Source organism: Podarcis cretensis, assembly GCF_951804945.1.
Source record: "Podarcis cretensis genome assembly, chromosome: 1".
In the NCBI taxonomy this organism is placed as follows: domain Eukaryota; kingdom Metazoa; phylum Chordata; class Lepidosauria; order Squamata; family Lacertidae; genus Podarcis; species Podarcis cretensis.
The window spans coordinates 84616037-84635238 of NC_137170.1; the positions used below are offsets into that span (position 1 = coordinate 84616037).

Consider the following 19202-nt stretch of genomic DNA (forward strand, 5'->3'; position numbering starts at 1 on the left):
CTGGACTGGTTGTAAGAAGGTAGGCAGGTGGGAGACTGGTTGAGGGCAGACTGAAGTTGGTGGGGCAATGCCCCATTCTCCCTAATGGGCAACGCTCCACTGCCTAGAAGCACCCTAACTTAGCTTGGAGATTTTGAAATACAGTAGGTAAGTAATGACGTGATAAGTGAGCTGGAAGGCTCTTCCGAGTAGAGCAGGGCAAACCTGGAGCTGGCAAACAATTGGCCTATGTTGCCAAAAATCTGAATATATTTTATTTTTAAATCACTTATACTGTTCTGTTCTAAGCAGAACATATTTAGAGGCAAGTTCTTGCTTCAGTGGAATCTTGCACCCTAGGAAATGGGAATGCCTCGCACAGATATATGTGAGTAAATGCATTTTCTAATAAAAAAATGTTCTTCCTCCTTCTGTTGTGGCAGCTGGTCTTTCTCATTCTCACTCTGCTGGACCTCTTACTGTTGGGGTTATCTGGCCATATTCCTCCCTGGCCACAGTCTCTCATGGGGCTTCCTTCCTAGTAAGCAAGCATCGGATGAGGTTGTGTTTTCCCTGTACGCTGCACAGCTCTAGTATGCCTTGTGCTTAATATCTTCAAGGAGAGCTGTTCATTCTGTCTCCTTGGTAACCTCACCATTGATGGATGGGGCTTGAACTGTAGTTTGCTTTTGGGGAGGCGGGCGGGAATCACAGACACTGCCTAGTTGCCTTGGACTTCAAACAGTTGTGCTTTAATGATGCTCGGTAAGGAGAAGTGAGCGAGGTTAAAGAGAAGTGCAGCACGGGTTGGAGGAGGACTTGCCAGCATTTGCAGCCAAGAGAATAGTATATGAAATGGGCAGTGGTAATTTTCTGGAGAGACTTCCTTGTTCCACGCCATGCCCATTTATGACAGAGGCTTTTGGTTCCTTGGAGGCCAGATTGCTGAAGGTGACTAGAAGCACCTACAGGACAGAGTTAACGATCCCTTTCCCCACACATCTCAAAAGCACACAGGCAGAAAGTTTGTGTATAGCAGACTTAAATGCTAGAGCAAAAGCCACTTTGGTTTGATCCAGTGCAGCGCACAAGAAATGGCAGAATAGAGACCAGGGGACATCCCATGTCACCTTCTCTCTGAAAAGCAAAAGAAGAAAATCCTGAATCTGAGTCCACTTTAGCCTAAGAGAAGCTGTAATTTCCAGCGCAGACGAGGAGAATCCAAAAGGGTTGGAGGGACAGATACAGATGGACCACAGCCATAATCTGCATCATAAACCCCACTGGTTGGTTTGCCCTGGTTGGGTTGGAGGGGGAGACCAGTGGTAGGATTATGGTTAGCAATGTCCCTTGCTTCCACATGTTGCCTGCCACTAGCCTGTCACCAGTGCTGTCCACAATTGCCACTTCACACTCTTATGCTGGGCACCCACTTTCAGCTCATAACCTCCCATTTTAAGCCCTCTTCCCACTAGCCACTGCCAAACCTCCAAATCTTCTTACCGCTCTGTAAGCCACCTTGGGTGCTTCAAGTTGAAACTGTAAGGCATGGTATAAATGTTAAAATAAGGTTGCTTCCAGAGATGTGATAATAACTGAGCCAGTGTCCTGTCCCCGATTTCTACTAGCCATTATATATATATAAAAGCTAAAGGACCCCGGATGGTTAAGTCCAGTCAAAGGTGACTATGGTGTTGCAGTGCCCATCTCGCTTTCAGGCAGAGGGAGACGGTGTTCGTCCACAGACAGCTTTCCTTGCCATGTGGCCAGCATGACTAAACTGCTTCTGGTGCAACAGAACACCATGACAGAAGCCAGAGCACACAGAAATGCCATTTACCTTCCTGCTGCAGTGGTACCTGTTTATCTACTTGCACTTGCATGCTTTCGAACTGCTAGGTTGGCAGGAGTTGGAACAGAGCAACGGGAGCTCACCCTGTCAAGGGGATTCGAATCGCCAACCTTCTGATCGGCAAGCCCAAGAGGCTCTGTGGTTTAGACCACAGCACCACCCGCATCCCCTACTGGCCATTATATTACGCTCTCACTTAGTGAAGAGGTCCTCCATGGAGCCCTTCTCACCTGTTCTGCCAAACCTTCCCTCCAGCTTCCAGTAAGCCTCAAACGCAAGCCTGCCTTCCGTTCTCATTTCTTCTTGGTCTTCACAAGCCCTTTCTGCACCAGGCTGCGATAAAGCTCCTGGACGTAGGTGTAGATGCATTTGTTGTCAGGGACACTCATGCGCACCATGTCGGCCACATCCAGAAGCTGGGGACAGTCAGCAAGCTCCCTGGGAAGAGGATGGCAAAGAGCATCCAGATTTAGCTTGACACCTTTTTCACCTTCACAGATGCATAACTCTTAAACCAAAAAACAGTGAAGCCGCCCCATCCCTTTGACTTTGGAAAGTTGGCACAGGATTGAAGAGAACTGTGATCTAAAGCGCGGGTGTGTATGTGTGTGTGTGTGTGTGTAACGTGCAGTGCTTTGGGTGCTGAATTCCAACTCCCATCATCCTTGGCTGTGCTGGCTGGGGCTGCTGGTAGTGGGAACCTACAGTGCCCTGGAGGGCAGCAGGTTCCCCACTGATGAACAAACCATGGCCCATATAATACATTACATGCTAGGGTACAGATGGCGAGACATCCCTGTTAGTGCTTTTTGACTCTGGCTTGGTTTATGCCATGTTCCTCAGGCAGATGCGGAAGGTGTAAAGAGACCAGAGGTTTTGGACTACAGCTCCCTGTGGCTGGCATGGCATGGGAAAGGCTGTCCTACTCCCAAACAAGCCTATTTGCATGCAGAGATCACCTTCCGAGGCCCTTCTCCAGCTTCCCCTGCTTCCAGAGGTCAAGTGACAGGAGAAATGGCTTCCTTGGGTATAGCACCCTGTTTCTGCCCCCCCCCCCATGTTGATATTTCTTTGGTGCAAAGTGAAGACCTGTTTATTTGCCCAAGTGTTCTTGTTGCACTTTGATATTAACCTGTGCTGAAATGTACAAGTATTGCTTTGTTGTTTTTTGTTGCTCAGTTGTTTGAAATGGTTTAGCTATGCTTTGGATTGCTGTTATGCACACACAACTTTTCCTCTGCAGTTTCCTGGCACAAGTCCACACTTTAAAGATCTGTGTCTGAGTGCTGCCCCGCTTTTTTTGCTTTAGCGTTTTCCCAGTGAAAGCCAGTTCTTTAAATCTGAATCTGAGCAAACAACAATCTGTGGAAAACACAAATTGCTGTTTGTTGTGCTTCAGCTTTAAAGAGCGGGCTTTTGCAAGGACACAGAGCTTTAAAGTGTGGGGCCTGTGCCTGGAAAGAGTGGAAGCGGGGGGGGGGGAGAGGTAAGTGTAGATAAGGCCCAAATGTTACATGTACCAGGCAGAGGGCATTCTTGGTAGTGGCACCCGCCCTGTGGAACGCCCTCCCATCAGATGTCAAGGAAATAAGCAACTATCTGACTTTTAGAAGACATCTGAAGTCAGCCCTATATAGGGAATTTTTAAATATTTGGTATTTTATCGCCTTTTTATTTTGTTGGGAGCCGCTCAGAGTGGCTGGGGAATTATTATTATTATTATTATTATTATTATTATTATTATTAATAACAACAATAATAATTTGAAACAGGTACAGTATAAATTTGTTTACATGTTCACTGCAGCAAACAGCAATGGACCCACAATCACCAGGATGTGGGTATGTGGAAGTGTGGCCTGGCTCTTCCACCCAGCCCAACCTGCCCTATGGTTGTGGGATCCTGGGGTCTGGGAAGGTGCTCACTCTGCAGTGGAGAAGGCCAGAGTGAAGTTCTCTTTGCGGTTTGCTGGGTCAAGTGCAGCGTAGTCAAAGGCATCCGGGAAGAATTTGTGGATGAGAGCGCAGAAGGCCATGCCACTGCTCCAGCTGGAGGAGAAATTCTGGATGTCCACGTGCTGGGGATGAGAAAGAGAAACATAAACAGGGCCACCTGTCTTCTCTCCTTGGGCATACACTCAGTCTCTACGCCCCACACCCCAGCAGCTGCAACAGGCATTAATTATGATTAGCAGCATATCTGCACTAGTTTGCTTATTTGTCCATCCCATTTATGCCCCTCCTTCTTCCAATCATTTCAGGGTCACGTGAATGGAATTCTCATTTTTAAAAAATCTTTATAACAACCCCGGGACGTAGGCCAGGCACCAAATGAGCATCAAGACTGAGTGGGAATGGAAACATCCAAACCAACATTCTAGCACTGAACCACACTGCCTCTTTCTGCTTTGAGACTCATGAATACGTATCTGTTTGCGCTGAAGATGTCTGGTATAGCTGTGGTCATGGCATTACTATGTATAATACTGAAATGGTTGGGAAAGGCAGGTTTTCATCACAGTTAAAAGGCTGCAGTACAAATGTGTAGAAGAAAAACTGCTGAATCTGTAATAAACAAAATTACTTGCCTGCTTAGCAAGTGTCTAAAGTCAGGAAAAAGGCTTGCACGATTGTTAGCGTCTACCAAAGCCCTTTTAAAGCCAAACAGCAGTTCAGACTGCTTTTGCTCCTTGATAATCAGTTGTGGGAATATTGCAATTACTGCTTTGAAACAGAAGTTCGGAAGTGACCAAATGGAACTTGAAAGATGCATTACTATTTGCTTTGATTTTTTTAAAAAAACCAACAACCTGTGGGTGGAAATCCCATGAATTTGTCACTGTGGCTGGCACCTCTGTGCAGGGTGAATCTCATGTTTGGTTTATAGGTACATTTTCTCCAACAGTTTGTTCTTGGCAAGATTGCACTGTTCTGGGGTGTGTATTTGTGTGTGTGTGAGAGAGAGAGAGAGAGAAAGAGTGAGACAAATAGTGCTACTATTTTGAGGAATTACAAAATGTATCTGAGGGTGATAAGCACAGAGTATTAACATAAACCTGAGGTTACATTGTGCCTATTTATAACACACCACAATCTGAAGTGTAGGGAAATGGTAGCAGTTATATAGCCCTTCTAGAATGTTCCAAGTGCTTCATTTTTCATGGACATTTTCTCAATTTTCAGTGAGGTTGTCATGTCAGTCTGTTGCAGCAAACACAAAAAAGAGTCTTTGGGCATCTTTAAGGAATTTATCAGGGCAGCAATGTAAAAGCTTGTGCCATAACACATTTGTTAGTCTTTAAAAACGCCACATGACCCGGTTGGATCTGCAGTTTCTCAGCAACACTTCAGACAAGCCTCTATGGTCAGTAATTTTATGTTAAGGCATTCCAACACGCATTGCAGGGATCGCCAGCCTTTTGGATCAATGGGCGCATTTCAAATTTTGAGAGTGCTGTGGGTGCTAGTCATAAAATGACTGGCATGGGGGGCATGGCCTAACACAAAATGAGAGAGACAGCCACCTTTGACAACCTGTTGGGACCGACTGTGGAGATCACACAGTATTGATTACACACTGATGCTGATGTTATATAATAAGAACAGGGAACATTCCTCTGTACCAGGAAAAAAATACACTCATATTTCACAAGAAATCATCTTATTGTCATACAACAGCTGATCACACAAACAAGTTGCATGACCAACACCATCCTCACAAGGGAAATGAGGGTGCCTGCTGCATTCCTGGGGAACAGTGGGGTCATGAGCTGAAGGACCACTTAAGGAGGCATTGATTTTCACAGTTTATACAGACTCATTACCTCATAGCCACGGGTCTTCGCCCGGCACCACTCCAGCAACATAGTCTTCACTGTGTTGGCACCACCCGTCTTCTTGATATTGGGGGCAGGACCGGTTGCAGCCCTTTGGAAGGGAAGTAGGGAAATAACCAAAAGAGGGAGAAAATAATGAATGACTAGAGCCAGAATAAAAAAGACAAGTTTCTCAGGAATCCACAGATTATACAGAATTTAACTGATTTGATTTACATTTCCCTATTCTTCTCTACTGGACAGCCTTGGGGGCACAGATCTGCCTCTTTAGGATGAAGTTCTATACTTGAGATGAGTAACCTCAGGCTAGATGAATGAATGCAGGCCTTTGTCTGCTGTCCCCTGGCTACACCCCTCACCATCCCTGCTGCACGCCTTCCTTGAGAGCTTTTGCTTGGCTGGAATGAGCCCTTGAACTCTGATAATGCCTCTTGTTTACCTGGCTGGAGAGGGATGTGCATGTACAGAACCTGCTGACTTCTTTGCTGTTTAAACGTAGCCTACAAGAGTCCCACCCTTTGCTCTACCCACTATTCCCTCCAGCCCCATTTACACCTGGAACGTGGCACCTGGAATGTTGTCCACACAATAATAAGATTCCTCATCAGTGGCCTTTTCTCTAGTCGATTGCTTAGATTCTTATCTATTCACTGATCTGCCCAAGAGAAACCTCTCTATCCAGGCCAGTTGTAGGTTTGATGGCCACCTGGGCAACGTGTCTTTTGCTGGGTCCCCTCCTCTCTCTGTGTCCCCTGGCCAGAGGCACCATCTTCTCAAGATGATTGAAGGGGCCCAATGCGACGTCCCGATGCCACATGACGTGTCAAGGAGCCAGCGATGCAGCTGAACACCCTCTGAACATTGAGGGGGCCCAGCCACCTCAAAAACAAAACAAAACAAGACATTGAAGGGCCCAAAACTGCTTCGGCCCCAGAAAAAGCAGGAACAAGAAACAAAAACTTTCTCTGACTGGCCAGAACATGGGAAGTCTTTTTAAAATATATAAATTGGAATGTATAATTGGTTTTATTATTTGTATTATGATGTGGCAAGATTTGGCATTGTATCAACTGGAGTATTATTAATGAAAAATTAATAAAAATCATATATATATATATATATATATATATATATATATATGCACACACAGCTTCGGCCCCTAGGAGTTGGTGTGCTTAGCTGGTTGTGGTGGCAGCACTCCAAGCAGTGCTGCGTGTCTAGGTCTTCTTACAATGTCCCAGAGCAATGCTTGGATGTGGGGACACTGTGAAATGAAGAGAGTGACTAGATCCTGCCAGTTGGGGCAGAAGCAAGGAATAAAAAACTGAGGGTGGTTCAGGGCAGCATACAGCAGCGCCAGAATGCTGAGGACCCTGGCAGTTACCTGAGAAGGACAGGCGGTGATGCTGGCCCTGCTCTTTCTCTTTAACATGGAACAATCTATTTTGCAATCTCTTACAAAGCTATCTTTTAAAGCTGCCTTCTCTACCTTGTTCGGCTACCCGTGCACCAGAATAAAGAACATGCTATAGTTCAGGCCTCTTTTTTTAGCTTGCCGTTAACGATTTTAAATATTTTGGCTAATGATTTTAATTATTGCACTGCTTTTATTCTTGTGCTCCTCCTGGAAATGTTTACGTGACAGGTGGTAAATGAACATTTTAAAACAGAGAGATTATAAAATAATATCTGGCTGCATACAAATGTGGTACTGTTTGATGAAAAGTGTAAAACAACTGAAGCTGGCCCCCTGTGTACCTTAACTGAAAGCAAGTTCCCTTGAACCTAGTCAATGTTTGTGGGTTTAGGCTTCGCGCCTGCTCCTAAAATGCATTGCACTATCTAGGAGTTAGGGATGCGGGTGGCGCTGTGGGTAAAACCTCAGCACCTAGGACTTGCCGATCGTCAGGTCGGCAGTTCGAATCCCTGCGGCGGGGTGCGCTCCCATTGCTCGGTCCCAGCGCCTGCCAACCTAGCAGTTTGAAAGCACCTCCAAGTGCAAGTAGATAAATAGGGACTGCTTACTAGCGGGAAGGTAAATGGCATTTCCGTGTGCTGCGCTGGCTCACCAGATGCAGCTTGTCACGCTGGCCACGTGACCCGGAAGTGTCTTCGGACAGCGCTGGCCCCCGGCCTCTTAAGCGAGATGGGCGCGCAACCCCAGAGTCGGACACGACTGGCCCTTACGGACCGGGGTACCTTTACCTTTATCTAGGAGTTGTGGCAGAAGGAAGCATGCATGTGCTACACAGGAAGTACAAAGGCTGTGGGGCAATGAAGAAAGAGAGAGAAAGACAAAATCAGTGAAGGATTGCAATGGAGGCACCCAGTGGTGCAGTCCCAGGCTTACCCTCCAAACTTATCCATGATGGCCTTGCGGGACTGAGCTCTGGGTGGCATACGAGGCCTTGTCATCTCTCTTCTGTCAAAAGTGGGTCTCTTCTTCTTCTCCTGGGCAGCGGCTGCTCCTTCAGCAGCTGGCAGTTGCTTTTCATCCCCCTTTGGGACTGCTTCAGTGCTAAGAACCAAAAGCAAGTAAACAAACAAGCAAACCCAAGAAGGCTGAGTGGTATTGGATGAGGGCATGGCAGTAGGTAGACCTGTGATCACCTCTCAGTCCAGAACTTCTCAAAATAGGAGGAAAAGGAGGAGGAGAGGCCAAGATGGTGGCCAGGAGAAAGCCCTTCCCCTCACCACTCATGGAAAAGCATCCCCATCAGTCCTGACGAGTGCCACTCCGAGGGAAGGGGGAAATATTATAATGGTAGTGGTCCTCCATGGCAAGAGCGGGAGACCTAGGGTGCTCCAGATGTGGTTGGACCCCCATCAGCCCCAGCCAGCATGGCCAGTGGTCAGGGGTGATGGAAGTCCAACATCTGGAGGTCTGCAAGTTCCCCATCATTGCTCAGTATAGCTTTTGCTGGCTTAAAATCTCAACTTGGTGCTCTTTGCAGGGCAATGTTTGAATTTCCAGTCCCCAGGCCCAACCAACACACAGGGCTGTGGTGGTGGTCTTTCCCCCTCACACCCCAAATCTCTTGCCCCTTTCCCCAACCATATATCTATCTTTGCTTACAAGGTGTCTGGGTGCATTGCAAAATGCAGTGCTGGTGAGCCCTTAGCAACCTGGCATCTTAATATGCCCAGAGGCACACTATGCATTTCATGGACATTTGTGTGTTGTGGGCCTGTGACTGCCTGGAGCCCGTTAAGTACCTAGCAGCACTCCTCCATGAGGCAACAGTTATTGTTCAGGATCTTTGTCATCACCATCATTGCTGAGCTGTGCTTTCTGTGTACGTTGCCCCGTGGTAGCAAGGGGTCACACAATACAGCTCTACTAGGCCAGGGTTGCTCTCAGAGACTCTGTCTCACCTGGTGCTGTTCTCCGTGGCAGCTTCAGGGGCAGTTGGGCCTGAAGGAGTGCTTCCTAGATGGAATTACAGAAAGTTATACCTTTAAAAAAATCACACTTGTGTTGAAATGATGTGAGAAATGACATGAGGAGAGGGGAAACAACACACAGACACCGAACACTTCTCCATCACTGTTCTTGGCATTGCTTTTGCACCCATTCCCAACTTGTGAAATGTGACTGAAGACTGTGAGGGATCCCATGCAGTCAGACAGGAAATTCCCGTTTGTAGGAAGTGAAGCTACTGCTTGCTTTCAGTTATGCCTTCAGAATGATGAGGGCTAGAAACATGCTTTAAATAAAATAAAACTGAGTTTCTCAGGATTCTGTGTCTGTTGCCACATTCCATATAAGGTACCTTTTCAATCAATAAATCAAGAGTGCCACCTAGAGCTTTAATCTCAAGTGTATTTCGTACTTCCTATTAAATGGGGAACCTTCCCCCCCTTTTTTTTGGCTCCACGGCACAGATTCTTCTCAGGATCAGCCTTACAGGCCCAATCTGAGAACTGAGTGGGGGCCACACATCTGTCAATCCTGTGATGTCACTGTGATAGTATATAATTGACAGGCAGGCAGGGCAGACCACCTGTCAAAATCCGCTCCGTGGCTTTGCTAAGTATCTTTTGATCCTTTAAAGGAGACAGAGGCTGCTTCAAACAGCACTGCTTCGAACAGGTGGATGGCAGCAGTGGAGAACTGTGACCTTGAATAAGTGGGTGTGGCAGCTGTGGCTCACCTCCCATGCCCAATGAAAAGAACAGGCAAAGGGTTTTAATCTCTGCTCATCAGCTCATGAGAGAATATTAAATCCTGCTGCCTAGACTGTGTGATCCTGCTGGGAATAGGGCAGCACAACCTAGGCAGGATTAAACCCTGTCCTCCCGCCCATCAACTGATGTCACTGGTTATGTCAGCCAATGGGTGTGCTTGGCCTGGTGAAAACAGTCAGGCAGGTCAAGATTGGCTCATAGGCTGCAGGTTCCCCACCTCTGGTTTAAATTTTCAGTGCACTGAATCATATTTTTCTTACCTGTCTCCACATTTTTGAACTCTGTGGGGCTTTGTGGGCTCTCTTCAGGAGAACTTGGAGAGAATTCTGGCCAGAATTCTTCTTCCTCTTCTGGTTCTGGTGAGAGAGGCTCATCTGAAGTGCTGCCAGTTCGGCCCTACATGAATAAGAGAGAAGGGACAAGCCAAAACATATTTTCAGTGCGGTTATTGTAAGCTCCACTGCCTTGTGGGATAAGGAGTGAACCCAACATTAATCTGGAGTCCAACATCTAGGGCTGGGTGATATATCAATACATCGTCCCCAATTGGTTTGAAGTCCACATCGTGATAATGGTTTCATAATATCTGACATAATTTCATTATATTTGATATGGCGATAAACTGTGAATCACAGTGTCTGCATGCTATGTAAAAAGACATCGTGATATGAGGAAAACTAAGAAGTCGATCGTCACTTCTCTCATGATTCCTGTTGCCCCTGTTGTTCTGTACTATAAAATAACAGTTGTAACAATATGTTAACAGTAAGTAAAAGTATATCAGTTTTAGACCCCCTAATCAGGAGCAGTTGCCAGGACATTACCCCATTCGCTTCTGCATAGTTCCATCCTTACTTCAGACATTGTGATATATCGGTATATTGTGGTGTTTAGTCGATGATATATTACAATGTTGAAAACCAGGTATCACCCAGCACCACCAACAACCAATTGTAAGCTGCCTTGGGGCCATATGCGAAAAGACAGAATGAAAACCTTATAAATAAGCCAAGCCCTGTGGATAGTCTCCACGAATTGTAGGGTGAGACATTTACCTGTCACCTTGTTCACCATTCCCAGAGCATATCTATGTTCTTTCCTGCACCCTCAGTGTTTCCCAGAAACTATTTTGAAACCTGGTGCCTTAGCTTTGCAAAGGAGCCACTTACACATAGAGACAGAAACGAGTGGCTGACACATATAAAGCTACTAACTAACTATTGGGAGTAATGTGTTAATGGAAATGCAAAAGGTCTCAGGGAACCTTAAAGACAAAGAGGTGCAATAGACCTACACAGAATCGGGGTGCTGGCTGGGGCTGATGGGAGTTGTAGTCCAAAACATCTGGAGCAGTGAAGGCTGCTATAAAGGAAAGAAACTAACATAGAAGCTAAAAGAGAGCAAGAGAAGCCAGCCAGGGGAATGAGATGCACAAGACAGGGAATGAAACGCACTCTGTTCCCACCTCTGTGCTGGAAGTGCTGGTGTTTCTCTCCAAAGCATCAGCTTTTGCTCCTTTCTCTTCCTGCCGTTCTTCTGGTGTTCCAGAAACCTCAGCTTCTTCCTTGGGCTCTGCTCCAGATACACCCACGGCCACTCTATCCTCTGAGGCTGCCTGGTTGGTTTCTCCGGCTTCCTCTGCTTTCTCTTTGGTCTCAGATCCCAGCATCTCCTCGGCCCCCGAAGCCTTTCCTGCAGGCTCATTCTCATCCTTGGTCTCCTTCCCAGCAGCAGCCTCTGTTTTCCCAGCCTCACTCTCTCCATGAGCCTCAACCTGAGCATCTCCTGACTTGCTCTGTTGCTCCAGTCCATTGATTTGCTGGCTCTCCTCCTGCTGCTCCTTAGTGCCTTCGGCCTCCATGGTGTCAAGTTCCTCTGGCTGCTTCAGTGGAGGATGAAGCTGGTGGCCTCTTCCAGCTCCAGTTCTGGAAATTCACAGGGCAAGGGACAAAACGTGAAAATCAGAGGGCGAAAACGTGTCACTTTTTGATACCAACTGTTGCAACTATTAGGGCAGGCACACGGTATACATTTAATGCATATCCGGAGCACATTTAAAGTGCATGACTTCCCCCCAAGAATCCTGGGAACTGTAGTTTGTTAAAGGTGCTGGGAATGGTAGTTCTCTACAGGTCCCAGGATTCTTGGGGGGTGGGCGGGAGTCATGCACTTTAAATGTGTGTTGAATATGCTTTAAATGTATAGCAAGCCCTTCACATTCCCCCAGGTACATAGTTAACACTTGACTTCTCTTCGCTTGATAACTGGCAGCTACATAAGCGACTCCATTGAAAAGCACTGGATTTTTGAGGCATTGTGACAAATCTATCTATGGTGGCCTATTCACACATGCAAGTCATCCATGCCTGTGGCAGTCATCCTGTGATCAGCATACATTAAAGTTACCAGACATCCCCGTTTCCCGGGGACAATCCCTGAATTTACAAATCAGTCCCCATACAAAATCCACTGAAACTGAAAAGTGTTCCTGGACTCATTGAAAAAAATCTGGTAACCTTAGCATACATGTATGAGGTGGCCCATAGAAGAGGGGCAGCCCTCCAGTTGCCATGGGACTCCAATTCCCATCAGCCCTAGCCAGCATAGCAAATGTCTAGGAATGATGGGAATTGTAGTCCAGCAAATACCTGGAAAGCTACGGATTCCCCCACCCCTGCTATACTACACCTTTTGGAATACAAATACTTCCTTCTCAAGTTTCACCAAGAATTCCACCAGCAGTACTGGAGGGGCGGGGGAGAGTAAAAGGGATGCCCTCTGCTGGGTGTATGTTATAAATAGTCTTTAAGAGCTATGGAAATATTAAGCTACACAGCAGGAGCCCAGCCAGGCCAGGGGTCTTGCTGTGTGTGATATAACTATGTGAGAAGGTAATTACACTCGAGGCAGTGAACATAGATTCTTGTTTCACGCATGGTGCTGCTTTAAATGTCTCTGTCACTCAAGGAAATGGTGTGACTGCGCCATCCCCACAATGTGGTAGACAATAATTTTCAGCCAGAAGGTAATATAGGATACTTGGGTGTTTTAGAATAGCATCTGGATAAGCTCCTTGCTTCACAAATTCCAGTGAAGGGTGCACTGCACTGATGTGAATCAACCTGTGTCTAAGTAAAGGAAGCAGCCTAGCTTATAGTTCAGGAATCCGGTGGGCTCAGAAGTATGGCTTGGCATAGATCCTGCCCAACATGTGTCCTAATCCAGCTTCTTTCTATGGAGACAGGCAGAGCTACACAGAAGGCTAAATTAGTCACGAGAATCCCTGGCAAACCTTGTACCAGGACTGGGCCAATACGTGTTGCTGCCCAAGGTGGAACAGCAAATGGTGAGCCCTCTCCTCAAGTCAAGGTACATAATAGTCTCAAAAGCTGGATGAGTTATTTTGAGTGGCTGGGGAAACTCAGCCAGATGGGCAGGGTATAAATAAATTATTATTATTATTATTATTATTATTATTATTATTATTAATCATGTGGGGCAGCAAATCCTCTGAGCACCCCTCCCAGGCAGAAAATATATTACAATAAATTAAGTAACTAAAAATGTGCTGCCCGTTCATAATAACACCCCAAATCAGCTGCCTCAGGCAGCCACCTCACTCTTTGGTCAGCCCTGCAAAACAGCAGCCACCTATCTGAAGTAGAACTTCATAGATCCTTGAAGGCGAGGAGGCAGGGGTAAGCCCCTACCCACTCCTTCCTTGTCACTTAGTAAATCATCTTTAAATAAAACCTGCTGACAAACGCCAGGAGCAGCCAGTGATTCAGGGATGTAACGTGCAAGAGGCAATTATAGGGAGAAGGGGCAGGTGAGCTGCGCTGTCACCTGCTAAAAATAACCCTCTGACCTTTTCAGATACAGTCAAGAGGTCAGGATGCCCAGAACATCTGAGCAAAGAGCGGCTCAGTCTTCCTAAGGCAATGATCCTACATGTTCTTACCCAGGAATAAGTCCCACTGATCTCTGTGAGACTTGGGATTATGTATTTATTCATTACATTCATATCCCATCTCTCCTCCAGGAAGCTCAAGGCGGTCCATATACCCCTCCCCATTTTATCCTCGCAACAACCCTGTGAGGTAGGCAAGGCTGAGATTGAACGAGTGACTGGCCCAAGGTCACCCAGGGAGCTTCACAGCCGAGTGGGGATTTGAACCCTGGCCTCCAAGGTCCTAATCCAACACCATGATACCACTAAGCACTATCCGTTTGTAGGATTGCAATGAAAATGAACGGGCTCTTTCAGTTAAGGAGGCCACACATTCTTATCCCTCTTCTGTAGCACTTGTGCCATCTTACAGTGCTGTTAAGGAACCATGTTTGGGGTTTGTGTTTGGAGGGGAGGGGAGAGGAGGGGGTTCGATTGAAGTAATGGATATTAAGGTAAGGGAGCGGGGAGCTGAAGGAAGTACTAAATGGCAGTTGGGGTATGGGTGGGAATATTGACATTAAGTGTGTGTGTGAGTATGGATGGAATTACCTTAGGTGGCTGGGAATGCATTTAGATTGCTGGATTGAATCACATTCACCCCAGACTTCAGTTTACTGACAATTTGTTTTCATCACTCATCAAATAAACACTCTTGTCATTAACGCTGCTTCGTTGTCAGTGCAGCCCACGCTTAAAGGGTTTGAACACCGACCCCAGTTCTTAACACTTCTGCTGTGCTGTTAGCACAGTAAGGCCTGTCAGAGCCCTATGCAGAGAGAGGCTCTAGGAAGCATTCTGACACTTTCAGTAAAGGAAGCTCTTATACAGGAAACGAGGACTAGAGGGGAAAGGCAGCTCTGTTGCCAGCTAAGACTGCGCAATTTATCCAATAAAGCTGTATTGGCAGCTGCATTATCAAGACATCTGAGCAGTAATGCAGAAGCAATCACCTGCACCCCTCCAGTCCTTCCTGGTCAGCCCCTGCTGTGATCTCATGTCCCTACAAATGTCCCTCAAGTTTATCCTCACCCACCGGTTGCTATTCCATTCTTGGATTTCCTACAGGCACCTACACAATTCATTGGCACCCTAAATTCTCACACTATGGCAACTTAGGAAGCTGCCTTATACTGAATCAGACCATTGGCCAACCTAGGTTAGTGTTGTTGACACTGACTGTAAGCGACTCTTTGGGATTTCAGACAGGGATCTGCGAGTCCTGCCAGGTGATGCCAGGGATTGAACCTGGGACCTTGTGCAGGATCCCAGCAAAACACCTAAGGGGGTGGAACAACTCCTCTATGAAGAAAGATGACAACATTTGGGGCTTTGGGGTTTACAGAAAAGGCGAGTGAAATGATAGAGGTGTGCAAAATTATGCACAGTGCAGGAAAGTGGACAGAGAAAAGTTTCTCTCTCTCATAGCACCTGAATGTTGTGAGATTCAGGATAGACAAAGAAAGTACATCTTCCCACAGTTCATTGTTAAAACTATGGGATTTGCTCCCACAAGAGACAGTGATGGCCACTTTCCATCCTTGCTTTGTCTGAAATTGTTTGGTGTTCTTCAGACATGGAAATCTGCTGAACTAGACCGACTGTGAATACTATACAGTACAAGCATTGTTTTCCCCTCAGAGGTGCTCAGTGGTGGCATGACTGAGTGATGGGAGCAACTTTGGGTGGATAAAATGAACACTTCACTGAAGAAAGGAACCCTTCAAACTAGTATGGCTGACCAGTCACAATGCATACAAAGGTTTTCCTAGAACTGAAGGAAATAGGATTATTAGCTGTTGTTTGAGCTGACTAATGGATAATGGGGTGAGCTCAGGAATTATGGGGCTCTGCATCAATTTTGCCTTGAATTTTGTCTCAGCTGTTTTCCCAATCTGTAAAGCTGAAAAGAAACCAGTCTTCACAGAGACCTCCTAAAACTCCTTCCATCAAATTAAACTGCTCATTAGGAATAAAGGAAGATCCCTTACACCAGTCAAACCAATGGTCTTCCAAGGTTTTAGATAGAGGTCTTTTCCAGCTCTTCCTGGAGTCGAGTGACTAGATGAAAAAGAAGCCAGGGCCCCTATACCTTGAATAGTAGTGTAAAAGAGGAAATTTCTGTAACTATACCTGCTGAATTCCCTCTTTTTCACCTGGGCAGCCTAACCAGGAGATTCTGGGAGGTAAACCTGGGACTTTTCACACATAATACATTTGACCTACCACTGAGCGACAGGCCTTCCCCAATTCACAGACTGCCCTGGATGCTCAGGAAGCAAGGGAGCAAAGTTTGACGTGGCCTTTGGCCATTGGCCATATATACAAAAGCCTCATTCATGGTCTGCCTCTGCAATCAGAGGCAGCATCCTTCTGGTTACCAGTGGCTGGAAACCACAGGGGGGGACAGTGCTGTTATGCTCATATCCTGCTTGTAGGCTCCCCACAGGCATCTGGTTGGCCACTGTGAGGACAGAATGCTGGACTAGTTGGGCCATGGGCCTGATCCACCAGGGCTCTGAGATTGAGCCTGAGGAGCTTTGGCATCTCTGCTCATCTTTCCCCTGAGAATATAGGTGCACAAAGGTGGTGGGTGACTTCCAAGATTTTGAAATGGATTATTGGAGGCATAAGAAAACTAGTTGGCTTGTTGAGATTTATTCAAGCTCAGCTCCTTGTACTACCAGATAGTTGGAGGCAGATCATGAAGGCTGAATTATACACACTTTCCTGAGAGTAAGCCCCAGTGAATACAGTGGGAGGGTGTTTCCAGACAGGGTTTATTGTGGCATCACTGTTCTTCATGCATGCAGGGTCTTAGCCAATTCGTTGCCATTAAAGCGCCATCCTATATCTCCCATTTCATCTGAAGTTACCTCTCCCAGGGAAAAGCTGGTAAATAAATAAATAAATAAATAAAAACCCAACAACCCGAAACCCCAGCTCTGTTGCCAATATCCCATTTGCAATATCTCAGTGTCTCGTTTGCAAATTAAGCCTCTGTCTGGAAGCAGGCTGTCTCCAAGTACCTTACTTCCCAGTACATACAAATAATGATAATGGAATTTTCTTGGCTTGCCAGCATATGTGCATTTGGAATCAAATAATGGTCTAGGGCACTGTGGCCAATATGTTTAAACCAGAGCCGCTCACCAAAAGCCCTCTCCTGAGAGCCAGCTCCCACCAGCCTCAGCCAACACTGCCAATGGTCAAGGATGATGGGGGGGGGGGACAACAATGACTGACAGGCCCCATATTGGCTACCCCTGCTTGAACCCACTGTGCAACAGCCAGAAATTCAGCAGGTACAATATTGCACATTACTGCATCTTTCCATCAGAAACCACTTTCAACTATGACAGGCAAAAATTCAGAAGGTGAAGAAACAGAACCTTTGCCCATAAAATATGAGATAACTCTAATATTCATTTTAGGGAAACCTACTCAGTCTTTCATTGGCTCACGATTTAAGACAACGCACTGAAGACAACAGGGTTTAAAAGAGCATCATAAAAGCAATCTGTAAAAGTGTCGTAATGTTCAGATTGTGGGACTGTGAACTGGGAGACCAGGGTTCAAATCGCCACTCAGCCAGTCACCATCTCTTAACCTAACCTGCCTCACAGGGTTGTTATGAGGGTGAAATGGGGTGTGGGGAGAACCATGTACACCACCTTGAGCTCCTTGGAAGAAGCAGGTGGTGTAGATGTTAAATAAATAAAGAGGAGCAGTAGAGGTAAAAATAGGTTATATTAAAAAGCCTACAGACATAGAAAGGTCTTTGGCAACCAAATAGCATCAGCATAGACACCAGGTAAGACTCTTTTTGGGAGTCTATTCCAGTGAGGGAGTTACTGCTGAAAAGGCCCCTTCCATACCTGAAGAAGGGCCCATATTGCAGAGATGCTAAGTAGTCCCACACAGCCTCATCTGTAGCCCTACTTTGCCTCACTTTTTGTGGCTGTTTCTGCTCCTTGGGCCCTGAATGAACAGGAGAGCAATGCACAGGGTGGACTTCCACCTCTATCATTCGCTCTTGAGTGTCCAGGAGCTGTACTTGGGACCTGAATATGGCTCCAGAGCCACCATTTGCGCATCCCGGCATGTTTGCAGAATGAACACTTATCTAGACTCATGCACACAAACAGTTCTTTTCGAGTACTGAACCCCTACAGTGGGCTGCTGGAAAAAGAGGGGGCTTTGGAAATGAGGTTGCACCTACCAAGCGGCTGGTCTTCTGCTCAGTCTCTCCCTTGCTCTCTCCTTCTCCTGCTTCCTCCTCCTGGCCTCCTCTCAGCCTCTCTTCCCCCCTCCACTGTGCATGCTGTGCCTTTTCTCATTGTTTACTACTCTGTTGATACACCCACCCTCCCTACTGTGATGGGTAACTGGACGCTCCTATTTTTATCAGGAAGCCAACAGGTGCCTCTTTCAATCACAGCTCCCACTTCTCAGAAGGGGCAGATGGAGCCGGGGCAAGGTGAAGAGAAATCAGTTCTCCCAGCAGCCTCTGAGCAACTCCGGTCTTAGTGGAGAGAACCACAGGAAACATTTTTCTCCCCTATAGGGGAGAGTGCTGTCTAGCAAAATGTCCGCTAGAGACCCGATGCCTTGAGGCATTGCCCACGTGGAGGCACATTGGGAACGAGATGTATTTCATTGGTGGCAAAAGTCCTGGAGCTCTTAGCAACAGGGCTACTCTTTATGAAGCATGAGGCATTTAGATGAAAGGCAGAAGAGAGGGATTCAGAGACCACTCAGACGAAAAGAAATGGAGCCAGCAGAAAAGAAGGAAATAATACTTTGAAGAGAGCATGCATGAAACAAATGAGAATCAGGAAGACCAACATTTTTAATAAGGAATGGCGAAAATTTATAACTTATCTTAAAGACAATTGTAAACAGTTAAAATCATTAATAGGATTGGAATATCACTTGTAGTTTAATGGTGAATTCTGGATACAATGGAGTGATAAAAGATTTGGATTATTATAAAAGATGCAGGAACAAATGATTAACAGTAGGAAGTCCAAGAGATTCCTTGGAATCTTGTTTTTATGTTGTATGTTGGATATGTGACTGTAAAATTTTAATCTGAAAAACCAAATAAATAAATTTCTAATTTTCTAATTCCTAAAAAAGAAAAGAAAAAAAAGGTGCAATGCACTGGCTGAAATTAGGATTGAAATTTGTACCCATGCTGTCAAAACCTAAATAAATAAGAACAGAAATCTGGGTTCTGTTTTCATATCTGGGCCTGGAAGAAGGCTGGAACAGGTTGCTTCTTTATGTCTCATTTCCCCACTCTCTGACACTTTATTATATTGTTCCCAGAGCAAGGCCCTAGGACTGTCTCTGTCCTGGGAAGGTGAGGAAATTCTACAGGAGCAGAATGTTTG

General features: G+C 46.1%; 1 protein-coding gene across 1 annotated transcript; it reads right to left on the reverse strand.

The window, feature by feature from the left end:
* Positions 1-709: 709 nt before the first annotated feature.
* Positions 710-18179, reverse strand: SMTNL1 (smoothelin like 1). The gene is made up of 9 exons (XM_079953680.1): positions 18026-18179; positions 11320-11779; positions 10115-10250; positions 9042-9096; positions 8017-8184; positions 5655-5757; positions 3757-3908; positions 2062-2269; positions 710-1116 (listed from the first exon to the last, which is right to left on the reverse strand). The coding sequence occupies exons 2-8, from the start codon at positions 11713-11715 to the stop codon at positions 2125-2127; spliced, it is 1155 nt and encodes a 384-aa protein (XP_079809806.1). The 5' UTR covers positions 11716-11779; positions 18026-18179; the 3' UTR covers positions 710-1116; positions 2062-2124.
* Positions 18180-19202: the final 1023 nt, after the last annotated feature.

What these genes read in the sequence shown, in the direction of transcription:
- SMTNL1 (XM_079953680.1), bottom strand. Translation starts at nt 11,715, where the DNA reads ATGGAGGCCGAAGGCACTAAGGAGCAGCAGGAGGAGAGCCAGCAAATC. An exon ending in ATCATGGATAAGTTTGGAGG is followed by an intron (nt 5,758 to 8,016) that starts GTAAGCCTGGGA and finishes TCCCTTCCAAAG; the next exon opens with GGCTGCAACCGGTCCTGCCC. An exon ending in CTGGCCTTCTCCACTGCAGA is followed by an intron (nt 2,270 to 3,756) that starts GTGAGCACCTTC and finishes TCCTCTTCCCAG; the next exon opens with GGAGCTTGCTGACTGTCCCC.